This window comes from Trachinotus anak, unplaced genomic scaffold (assembly GCF_046630095.1).
Source record: "Trachinotus anak isolate AG129_WGS33_773 ecotype Australia unplaced genomic scaffold, CSIRO_AGI_Tana_v1 ptg000025l, whole genome shotgun sequence".
NCBI classification, from domain to species: domain Eukaryota; kingdom Metazoa; phylum Chordata; class Actinopteri; order Carangiformes; family Carangidae; genus Trachinotus; species Trachinotus anak.
The window spans coordinates 17,578,454-17,590,625 of NW_027273876.1; the positions used below are offsets into that span (position 1 = coordinate 17,578,454).

General features: G+C 40.3%; 1 protein-coding gene across 1 annotated transcript in view; it reads left to right on the forward strand.

Moving 5' to 3' along the window:
• Positions 1-7,838: 7,838 nt before the first annotated feature.
• Positions 7,839-12,172, forward strand: part of cacna1g (calcium channel, voltage-dependent, T type, alpha 1G subunit) — a 264,447-nt gene continuing 260,113 nt past the window's right edge. The window contains exons 1-2 of the mRNA XM_071461978.1: positions 7,839-8,755; positions 9,369-9,686. Of these exons, the coding sequence (XP_071318079.1) occupies positions 9,376-9,686 (311 nt within the window). The 5' untranslated portion in view covers positions 7,839-8,755; positions 9,369-9,375. The remainder of the gene's footprint in view (positions 8,756-9,368; positions 9,687-12,172) is intronic.

Here is a 12,172-nt window from a genome sequence, read left to right on the forward strand (position 1 = left end):
ACAGACTTCTTGTCAGATGCAATTTGCAGGGAGCAGCTGTAGATCATTTCTGAGGTCAGAGGTTTAGAACACACACATATGCCTACACTCACACACACACACACACACACACACACACAATGTCAGGCCACCTCATTAGTGCTGTCCCTGTAATAAAGAAACTCAGAATGGACTCCTTTCAGACAGATGTCTTAACAAAAGTAGAAAACTACATGGTGGAAACTAGTTTAAGTTATAAAAGTTTGAACAAGTTTTATTTAGGGCTGGGTGTTGCCACTGATTTCCTGAATTATTTCATTTCGGATTCTTCAAGGTCATTGTATGATTTTAGATTTGATTTGATTCAATATCATTTCAGTTAGAGGAATTTCAGTCATAATACCAATTTTGCTTGGATATGAATGAGACTCTTAGTGAACTAGTGCTGTAAACTGTCCCTCTAACCCAATCGTATTAATAAAATTATTAATGTTTACATTAAGAATTAACCCCAAAGATGTTACATTAATGCACTTTTATATTTGACATGATTTTATGAATCAGATTATTGGATTATTCTTGGATTATTAAATGAAGATCAATTTGAATTAGCCCTACTTGTGTAAATGACAGAAAGGAGACAAATGTGTCAAAAAGTCTTTTTTTTCATCTTCTCAAAGACAGTATTAAAGAATTAAAATAAGTTGCTAAGCAAGAGTGTATGTGTCTCTGTTCGTGTTTTCATATAAAAAATCTGGTTGCTGGGTTAGTCTGCCTGTCAATACGTTTACCCTGTGGGAGTGATTGATTACCGTAATTGCCTTTCCTTTTCCTGTGTGAATAGACACAGCCAGCTTTTAACCCACATAACCAGACTCCGACTATCAGTCTGAATGGCTGACACTTTCACTGTGATTTCTCACACTGCCTGCCAGACAACATCAGTTAGCAGCTGGTCGGCTGAGGACAAGAATTATCTTTGCTGGATTACATAATCATCAAATCAAAACTTTTACACATGGAGTAATATTCAAATTTGATTCATGTTGCTAATATTGCACTTCTAGCTTAATGTACAATAGCCTCAGCATACTGTTTACAATGCTCTGGTTAAGCTCTTAGCCTGGATAATAACCTAATTATGTGAAACTAGATTAATTAGAGTACATGAATGTTGTTAGTTTTCCATTTGGGAAACGTCTCAGCAACTACTGATTGTCGTGAAATTTGGTTCAGATATTCACGATCTCGAGAGGATGAATACTGATGACTTTGCTGATCCCCTACTTTTTTCTTTACTACCAACATGGGTTTGACATTTCTGTTTTATTTAGTGAAATTTCTCCAAAACTATTGGATGGATTGCTATGAAATTTGATAGTGGTGGTCCTGATAAATATTTTTTGGTGACCTCCAGTCTTTTCCTCCCATTCCACCAACAGGTCATTTACATTTATTTAGTTAGATATCTAAAATTCTACTGGATGGATTGGCACAATATTCATTCATTTATTTATCCTCTGACAGGGTATTCTCATGACATGGTTATCCTTCGACCTTTCCACTAGTGTTAACATGAAGTTAACATCTGTGGTTTTGAGTGAAGTATTCCCACAAATGTGGAATGGATTGCCGTGAAATTTTGGTATTGGTCATGTCCCCCTCACAATGAATTATAATAACTTTGTTGATCCACTGATTTTTCAACTAGCACTATCACCAGGTCTAAATTTAAATGTGTCCAATAGTTTGGTTTTGACAAAATGACATTCCCATCAGCCTCAGTTGTCCTTTGTGTTATTAACAAATGTTAGCATGGTAACACACTAAACTAAGAAGGTGACCATGGTAAGCATCACCTTCTAATACCAGCATGTTAGCATTGCTGTTGTGAACATCACATCATGATGGGCCATTTAGCTTAAAGCGCCACTGTGCATATAGTCTTTTGGAACGGCAAGTATGGCTGTAGACTCTTAATCCTGTTATCCTGAGTACAAAAGCAAATGACCCATTATCTGTTGGTGTGCATGTTGAAACTCATTATGATTTATCCACAACAAACTTGTGAATTTGCACAGGCATGAGACACACACTGGAACTTACATGAAGAGATAAAAACACACCCCAGTTCAGTTCTCCCAGTTTTTTATTCACCCCATCTGGTAATTTTATTGTATTTTTCCATACTTTAGCAATGTGGGGCTGTCTCCACATATCCACATAAAACCTATGCCCTGAGCTATTAGAGCACAGGCTCCAAATCAGGGGCCCCACATAGACCCTGCCTCACCCAAGGGACAGCAGCTCATCCTGGGTTGATTTGCTAAAACCCCCAGTAGGAGTGAGGAGCACTGTGGGAGCTGACACAAACAGAGCTGGAGGATGCTCAAAGAGGGAAGAGATGAAAGACAGAGGCAAGGAGGGAAGTGCTGCCGGCCCCTTCTGTTTCTCTCTCCCCTTCATCCCAACTTTTTCCTCACTTCTGTCTCTGTTTTGTGATGTTGCAAAAGCCACTTCTTCTTATCAATTTACATTTGTAAAAAAAGATGCAGTTTTAATTAGGCTCAGAGAGGAGAAGGGGGAGAGAATCAAAGAGACAACAAAAGTAGAGTGTGGATTTGAGCACCAATACAGTATATTAGTCACAGCTCTGCTAAACTACCTCTTGTGGATGGCTGCATCGTATTAATTTCATTCCTCTTCTGTTTGTACTCCTCCTGTTCCTCTTCTACCTACTTTTCTCTTTTTCTCCATTCTACAGCTCCATCTACTTCTGCCCCCTTTCTCTTCCAGTATTTCTTTTGATGCCTTTTCATCCTACCATACTTTGTTTCTCTTTGCTCCTATTTAAATACTTTCTTTGCTCTTCCTCATTCTCCTCTTCCTCTTTTCCAACATCTTTTTTTCCCTCTTATTTGAGTTCAGCTCCTATTCTTCATCTCCCTCTCTGCCCTCCAGTCTTCTCTCCGTCTAGTTTTTGCCTCCATGTCATGACAAGCATATAATTTGTAATTTTAATTGTTGAAAATGTTTCCTTTCCAAATTCCTCTGCTCTGTAATCAAGATTACCAACATGTGAAGTATCACATGATTTTTAGGTGGGCAGGCGGGAATGCAAAGACTCACAGCTTTGTATAGTCTGAAAACTTGTGTTTTTCATATCTTAATTAGAATTGTTTCTAAATGACTGATATTGTTGTTGACCTTCTTTGGGCTCCCATAACACGCCCACACACACACACATATGGACACACTACATGAGTCACATAGAGTGCATTGTATTACTGTATTGTTTTGGATTGCATGTGGGCTAAAATAAACTGACATGCTTGTTTTCTTCTATTTATCATTCAACATATAAATAGAAAAGTGAGACTAGAGGCAATCACCTCTTGCATCTGGTCGCCAGCCCTTTTCTGTCTAGCAAAGCGTGTGTGTATGGTAAGTGTGAGTCCTTGTATATTGACTGTTTTCAAGAGGCAGTCAGGCCATAGTCCAGCAATATCCCTTAGATGCCATTAGGATGTACTTACTGTTCTCATATTTCTTACATTTAATAATGTACCATTTGCTTTGATTGTGCCGTATTACGAGTATGCATTTAAATTTCATATATCTGCTGGGTCCTGAGTTCTGAATACACATATTAAAAGACTTACACATCAGTAAGTCTTCTTGCACCATATCTGCATGGGCTGCATAGTGAAAGCAGCACATTAGCAGAGCAGCAGCAGATTAAGTCCTCTCTCTTTGGCTTCACGGGATGCATTTAATTGTAGATCAAAAAGAAAAAAAAATCTCCCACATACTGTCAACACTTAAGGTTAATTTATTAAATGGCTATGTTTCTGTCAAGCCACCTTCATTACGTATTTCAGGCAGCAAACAAGTCTGTGAACATACAAGAAAAATCATCCACGTACATCACCAGCAATGTCCTCTCTTGCATTGACTCTGTGCAGGGAGTGGCGGAGAGGCAGAGCAGCCTGTTACCCAGACAGAGGCTGTGCACTATGTGAGAGACAAAATAAGAAAGGTATTATGTCGCCTCTAACTTTCTCATTGAGTGATAATTTTGCAAATCAGGATTTGACCACGCATAGTCCAGCCTTACCAAGTCCAGGTTTTGACACAGTCTTGTTTGAAATATTCTGGATGGGAGAAGCCAGGCAGAAATTTAGATCGGAGATACCCTTTTAAGGCCCTGAAAACCAATCTCAATCAGATATTTATTATGAGCAATGTGGTCAATATTGGGTAATTAACATGAGGGATTTCTGTATTTTGTCATTCACATTTAGACCATAATCTGGCAATAGTGGACTGTATGGTTGATTGCTTAGTGAATGCTGCTAGCACTATCAGTCAAATCTAATCAAACCACACCCATACAGTCCTGTTGAGGTAGATTAGCTGAGTTTTTGAGTGTGAAACTGTCAATAATTGTAACTATGGGTGTTTTTTCTGATTCTTAAGTTTGATTGTTCTTTATTTCATGGAAATAATGTTACTTAGTTTTCAGGGTTTTAATGTCCTAAATCAAAATATTGTCAATTGCTAGCTCTAAATGATTGCAGGCTTTCTGGCACTAAATATAAGAATGGGCTGCTTTTCCAGAAAACGAATACCACAAAGTTAAACAGCATATGTGAATAACAACTTCCTGGATTTCACAACAACCACAAAAATAATATTTAACTTCTGATGATTTTATTGATTAAAAGGAACCAGATTGGCATATTTCAACATGCCGTCAGTGAGATTAAAATGTTTTTGTCCTTATTTCCATTTTGGCTTGTTGACATCTTCCCCTGCTTAGGAAAATGTAGTTAGTAGATTTCTCATGTCAGGACATAGCATTTAAAATCTTGTAGTCCTGTTTTCCCTTAGTACTCTTTGCTTTATCAGTGATGAGGAGACTTTGCACACAAAAGTGAAACATAAATATTCTACTTGTATTATGATTGCACATCCTAGTTACTGAGAGGCTACAAAAGCTAAACATGCTGAAATATAAACATTAAATGTCCTGTGGCACCTTGGGAAAGTTTAAACAAACAACACTGATTATCATATCATTGATTCTGCAAAACTGGTATTGATCTCAGGAAATCAAAATTTCAAATTAAATAAGCATGTTTCAAAAGACAAAGGATTGATCTTTATGTGATGTTAAACATGACCCAACCTATGTAGCAACTCAAAAAACAACCCAGATCTCTCTTTAATGGATTGTGACTCTTCATTAACACAACAGTAATCATTTGTTTTAGTGTCCATGTGAGACTGAATGAGAGAATGGACTACTTATAGGGTGCTGAGCTGCAAAAGGAACTTTGTTTGTAGCAGATGTACAATACAGTGTTGAGTGATTAGGCAGCCTCTTGTCCTGTACTATAAAGGGTTAACCATAAGAATGATATTGGAACAAAGAAAGATACGGTGACTCAATGCCTACAACAGATAATATGACTAAAGATCAGTGACACTGAGAAAACATTTGTGATAGTTCCGGTGTCATATAAAGTTTGTGGTATGAAGAGTTTGAGTTTTTCAGATGATTGTGCTATATAGCTGTGCTAGAATTACCAAGTTAAAACAAATTATCTTGTGGGGAACATGAATGTCTATAGGCCCACCAAATTTTGTGGCATTCCATCCAATAATTGTCTAGATATTTCGTTAAAAAGTAGGCTGTCCTCAAGATGTTTTGTGTGCTCTGTGGATCAAAAGTCTACATATTGTTTGTTTTACATATGGATGGGTGCCTCCTGTCAAAGGAAGAGACAAGTCACTAATTTTTAACTTTCTTGGCATTAGAATGTCTCTGTCAATAAGGTCTGTTCCTGCAGTCAGCTAAAGGTGAGCAGTAAAGAATGAGCTGTGTATCTGTGTAAACAGTGCTACTGGTCAGCAGGCCTGCGGAGTAGCCATGAGAGAAAGTTTTCCCCAGAGATCTGAGATCACTCACTCTGAGGTCGAAGCTTGAACTGGCCAGCACTAACAAACATCATTCATCAACCCCTCATAAATGCTCACCTTGGGCAGTGTTTTGGGGTATTCTGTGTTGAAATATTGAGGCTTTATTCCATGAATTATAAATTCATAATTGTATTGCTTATTATTAATGAATGCTGTATTTGTACTTTAGGTTTGCTTTACCTATAACCTGGTCTTAATTGTGTTCTACATTTTTCCATTATATATTCAGAGCAGGACCTCATTTGTACATACAAGCTGTGTCTAACCAACATCTCAAAGGAGTTTTAAATCGAAAGCAACTGGACTTGGTTATTTGTCTGGGAAGACGTTTCACTTCTCATCCAAGAGGCTTCATCAGTTCCTTCTCGCACCTGACCAGGCTGGGACTGGGACCAGTGAAACGTCTTCCCAGACAAATAACCAAGTCCAGTTGCTTTCGATTTAAAACTAAGATATACTATGACCTGGACAAATGAGAATATTCACAGGCTTATCGTCTAACCAACATGTTTTACTCTGGATAGTACACAATTAAGTTATCAGTCCAAACAATTTCTTTTGACAGAAGCTATAAAGAGCCACACTGTCACTCGTCGTATTTGTCTGTTCCTTCTGTGTTCACATGCAGGTGTCTTTAAGGTCATGTGTGCATGTGATTCTCAGTCTACATGCTTTCACAATTAGCTATGTGCCCAAGTAATTAATATTTGCTACTGCATACAAGCACTGGCTGTGACAGATGGTTTTAAAAAATCCTGGTCTTTCTTATTGGTTCTCTCTTGCTCAGAGATGAATAGATGAATGATCATATGGTGTTGTGAAAATAAAGAATGCTGCTGCTATGTAGTGAATAATGTTGAGTATGTGTGAGTTATGACTGTATTTGTGAGTGCAATCAGGGTTGTAGAACACAAAAGGTTTGTAACATTTATAACATATAACGGCATTATAATTCAGAAACACCATGCCACTTAAAAACTACAGAGCACAACTATCTGCTCTGCCTCAGGCTGTATCACCCCCTAAACCATCTGTAGTTACTCATAAAGTTGTGTGTGTGTGTGTGTGTGTGTGTGTGTGTGTGTGTGTGTGTGTGTGTGTGTGTGTGAGAGAGAGAGAGAGAGAGATAGAGAGAGAGAGAGAGAGAGAGAGAGAGAGAGAGAGAGATGGCCTGGGGAAACATCTTCCCCTAGTGGCCATCAGCATACATGTCAGAACAATCCTCCAAGGTCCGGGAACCCCAAATCTTGAAAAGGAATCTAATTAAAAGAAGAATCTCATTATTATTAAGAATGACAGATTTTCTTTTTATTTTACTTTTGTTGAATTTCTCTAAAGCCAATACTAACTGTTCCTTCTCTGCAAATGTAATAATTGGGCTTGAGGGGCGTCATGGGATCCCTGAGGCAAGTGTGCCGGCCTTCTCTGCACACTGTGGGATAGTTTAGCTTCATAATAATTTCACTTACCAAACATTTTGCACAATAAGTGAATTTATGACTGCTGAATTCATATTTTGCGCTAGTTAATTGTTTCACAGCTATTTAATATTTAACCAAGCAAAAATCCAATTTAAATGGGATTTTGACGGACAAAATGATAAGGTTTGAGGTTTGTGGTTTAGCTGGGTTTTCCTCTTGGATTGGGGAAACACGTATATACATTCCTGTATATACACAGATAGTCGGAATCACATTGGACCATATGGCATCTTTTCCCCCTCAAAATTCTCCATAAGAAAGGTCTGGACCAATCATACAGCAATGCTGCTCTATGCCATCACTCCCTAGCTTCTTATTGGCTTACAGTTAACAATAAGATTCCAGCTGTTTCACCCCTTCCCCTCCGAGGTACAACTTAGATTGACAAAGCAGCTCAGCCAGTGAGGAGGGCGCTCCAAGTCAGGACGCACTATGATAGGTGCAGAGCCGCAGCTCGTTGGGCGAGGAGTGAGAAGTTAGGATCCCCCATCCAGCGATCCAGCTGTGTGAGCTTTGCTGATGGACGGAACCGACCGAATACAAGCCTGGAGGAGACAAGACTGAGAGCGGGAGCGCCCAGCTGGTCACATGTGCAGCAATGGAGAGGAAAGCTGTTTGTGATATTTAGAAAATATCAAAGTCTGTCTCTTTGACGCCTGTTTGTGTTCAGCGAAAGGATGTGCACCAGCATCTTCATGGATCTTTAAAACACTGATGCGTGATATGCACTTAAAACCGCCTGTGGATGCAACGAAAAGTACTGGATTCTCAATTTGAAGTCGAAAAACCAGTGGAGGAAAACGTGAGGAAACGAATCGATAATTCATTTTCGTGTTTTCTCATTTTTTGGGGGTTTGTCCATCAACTCTGTGGAGGAGGAGGGAATCATAAAGAAGTTTGTGCGCGGCGTTAATATTTTTAACAAAGACTGGGCGCTGCAAAAGTAGACATCGCACGGTTCCTGTTTTTCCTCTCTTACGGGGAATGATTATGAAGTTTTGCTAAGGCTTCTGCAGAGGTTTGTTGGAGACCTGGGCTTGGGCGCACCGTATCTATTGAGACGGACCCGCACGGCAACGTACCACCTGGAAACTATACGGTTCTCCAGACGCACCGAACCCGCGAGACCCTCTCCTCTCTCCTCTGCCCCCGCTTCCCTCTCATCTCTGCTTTATCTCTTCTCCCCTCGTATCTCCTTCTTTCCAACCGGATTTTTTTTCTGCAGGCTGGTTTGGACCTAATAGCTACAACAAAAACTGATCATGCGATGACTGAGCGCGCTTTGGGCACATCTACAGAATCCGTTACAGGTAATATATATTGAACGGAAAGATGCCCTTTCATTCGTATAGAAAAATAATGCCGTAAATCACTCTGAAATGATTGTATTGTCAGAAGATGATTGATGCTTCTTAAGTTTTGAAATGAATTCTAACGCAGGCCATTGTAGCTGAGGAGAGCAAGATTTTAGCATTGTTTTTGATGAAAAGGAATGCGAGCCCCTCTTGCATTTTTTGGGGCTCATTTTCGGTGGAGCTCCATTTTATTTTCAGCTTATGACCGTAAATAGTCTACATACTTAGTCATCTGTAGCCATTAAAGCATATGTTTTGTATCATATTCACTCTGAAATAATTTTTCGATGAGGTGTGCGCATGTTTTCCTAAAATAACCACTCCATGACGTCCACTGTTCTATCCAATATTTATATTTAATTGTAAGCATATGTGTTGCAGCAGGATGTTTTTCCACTACATTCAAAGTTGATTTAAAAAAATCAGCAGATTTATTCATTTTTCGTAAATGTTAATAATCACATTGCTCCCATAATGTGCTCTGCTTTGGTGCTGCTAGGCATTTCCATGGTAGTCAGCTATATTTACCGTGTCTAATCATATGTTTATTGACGCCTACTGCCTGCAGGAGGTGAATGATGGCCGAGGATGCGGGAAATCTCTCCGGGGTCCCTGAAGCCAGGGGCTCGGAGGGTCGCTCCTCTCTGCCTAGGACTTTCATCCGTCTCAACGACCTGTCTGGGGTCGGGGCTGGAAGTAGTGAGAACAGCGAGGTGGTGGTGGAGCCGGCGTCCCCGGCGCCTGATGGGATCTCTACAGCCGGGGAGGAAGCGTCGGCGAGTGGCGGGGAGAGCTTGCCCTACCCTACCCTAGCACCCGTGGTGTTCTTCTACCTGAAACAAACCACCCGGCCTCGGAGCTGGTGTCTCAAGATGGTCTGCAACCCATATCCTTTTACTTAAGAGATAGGAGTCTGCTTATGCGCACATGCGCACGACTTCCACCTGGCAGGTAAGAAACACCTGCTTGGCTGTGCAGCTTTTCCAGTTGACCTCGAGGGTTATTAAATGGCCACAAGACCTGGAGTCATAGAGCACGCACATTGCCTGCTTAGACATACAGATTACGACATATATCACTGTGTGTGTGTGTGTGTGTGTGTGTGTGTGTGTGTATTCATCTACCGTTTTCATGTAAAACCTGTGCGAATCTAGTGAACAATGAACCAATGGAGAAGAAGATCGGATTTTAAGTACGTTGTATGACACAGATGTATGTGTTGGTCCAACTGCAACTGCACCCAGTCACCAGATAGAACGTGTGTGTGTATGTGTGTATGTATGTATGTATGTGTTGGCCCTGAAGTCTATGCTCTTCAGCTTCAGTGTTCCCATGTCATGCTCTGATTACTCTGACCTGGTGTTTGCTTAAGATTGATTAATCATAAGGACTGTGAATGATGAAAATCTATTGACCTACAGTGAGGGTTTGCTTTTTTAATTAGTTTATTGATACCAACCTGGAGTGGCTGTTTATGGAAAGGTCGCCTTTGCTTTGGGGTGAATTGCAAGGGAGGGGTGGAGTCTATTCAAGTAACAGAGTCTTATTGAATCATTCCTGCCACTGAAGTGTATTATTGTGTATTATTGATTCATAAGTGTACAGACCTGCACTGATTCAGTTTTCTGGAGAGAATTGAGCCACTTGAGACTCTTTACTAACTTTCAATATCTGTCTCTCTCAGTGTTTAGGCAACATAAATGTCTGTGTGAGGTTGTGGTGGCTAGATGTTAGAGGGCTATGGGAAGGATTATCCCCTTAGCTGATAGCACTTTGCTCTGGAGGTTTCAGACAGCCTTTGTTTTTCTCCTCTTCGGTGCTGTGTGTGTGTGTTAATGTCATTTGGATTACCTCTGTTCTTTCCTCCCCTGTCTTCCTCCCTCCATTGCCTCCACCTCCCTCCCACCATCCATCCCTTCTGCTTTGTCTCTTCCTTCACATTGTTATTTTAATTGAGATGCTAAGTCAGTTGAGTATCTCTGCCACTTCCCCTCCTCCGTCACGATTGCTGTCGTAGATTGTTGTTAAAAAGTGACTTAAGCAATTAACTTATTATCAAAATAGTTGCCAATTCAGCTTGTGCAACCATCCAAATCAGCCTCATCATGGCAATTATGCAAAAATTAACCCTGGATCTAACCTAAATGATCCAATCAGGTATCTGCTGAGCTCTCGTGAGAAAGTAACCACTCGCAACCAAACTCTCTGTCTGAATTTCATTACTTTGGTTGGTTATTATTTAAGTGTCATTTTGTTAAATATGTCTATCCTTAAGTTTTGGCATGTTTCACTACTTAAATACTGTCCATTGACCTATTTTCTTACATGATGGAATGCATAATGTGTCCAAGCCTGTATGATGAATGCTTACCTGCAAGACAGAGCCCATTGTGTCACCCATGGATGTGCTGGGAACTGCGTCACAGACCTTTGGAACAGATATACAATATATACATTGCAAAGTTAGTTCTGGGTGCATCACAGTCCGGATTTGAATGTACAATAGTTTGTCCTGAAATCGAGCAATTTTGAAGTCTTTATAGAATTATTTGGTTTTTGACACTGAACATCAAGTTTTGTTCTGCATAGTGGTTATTTCCTTTCAATCAAATCAAGTCTGTGGTTTAACATGGATATCTACAACAAAGGTTTATAGCCCCTGCTTTGAAATGAAATGTGGATTTGAAAGCATTGTAAAGACTGCTGGGTAATTTGTGAATGTATTTGAATGTTCTTCTGTATATGTGTGAACGTGTGTCTCCAGGGCTGTGAGGATTTGTATTTACTGTAGGTGATCTCTGTCCTCTCGTTTGCCCTTTAATGTGTATCTGTACCAATTTAGGAAAAGGTCAGTGCTTCTGTTATGCATTGTAATGGTACTGGGATCGATCTGTCTCTGTGCCCCCTGTGTGTATGTGAACACTCCACTGTGTGAGTGTATGTGTACACTGATGCATTGTATCCAAGAGAGCAGATGTATCTTCAGCTATATTTTGAACTCTTTCTCTCTTGATGCGTGGCCCTCCTCTGTTGCTGCCTCTCCACACCATGTGTGCTCTACTCTCTGGTTTGAGAATTAATCCTGCAGTCGTGTCTATTTCTACTGCTATAAATACATGCACAACACACCACTAGCAGTCAGCTCTGCTCTGAGGAACAGAGACTGCTTCTTCTGTCTGATGCTGTAGACCAACAACACAGGAGAACCTGACTAATCTTGGGGCCAGAATCTATTCTAAACAGGCATATCCTCGGTAAGCCCTTGGCCTCAGGCAGCCTGCGGCCATTTTCAACAGTCTGAAGTAATTAGGACCCTTGGATACTCGCTGAGGTATTTAGGGTCTAATTGAAGACCCCTGGGGTGTACGCTCT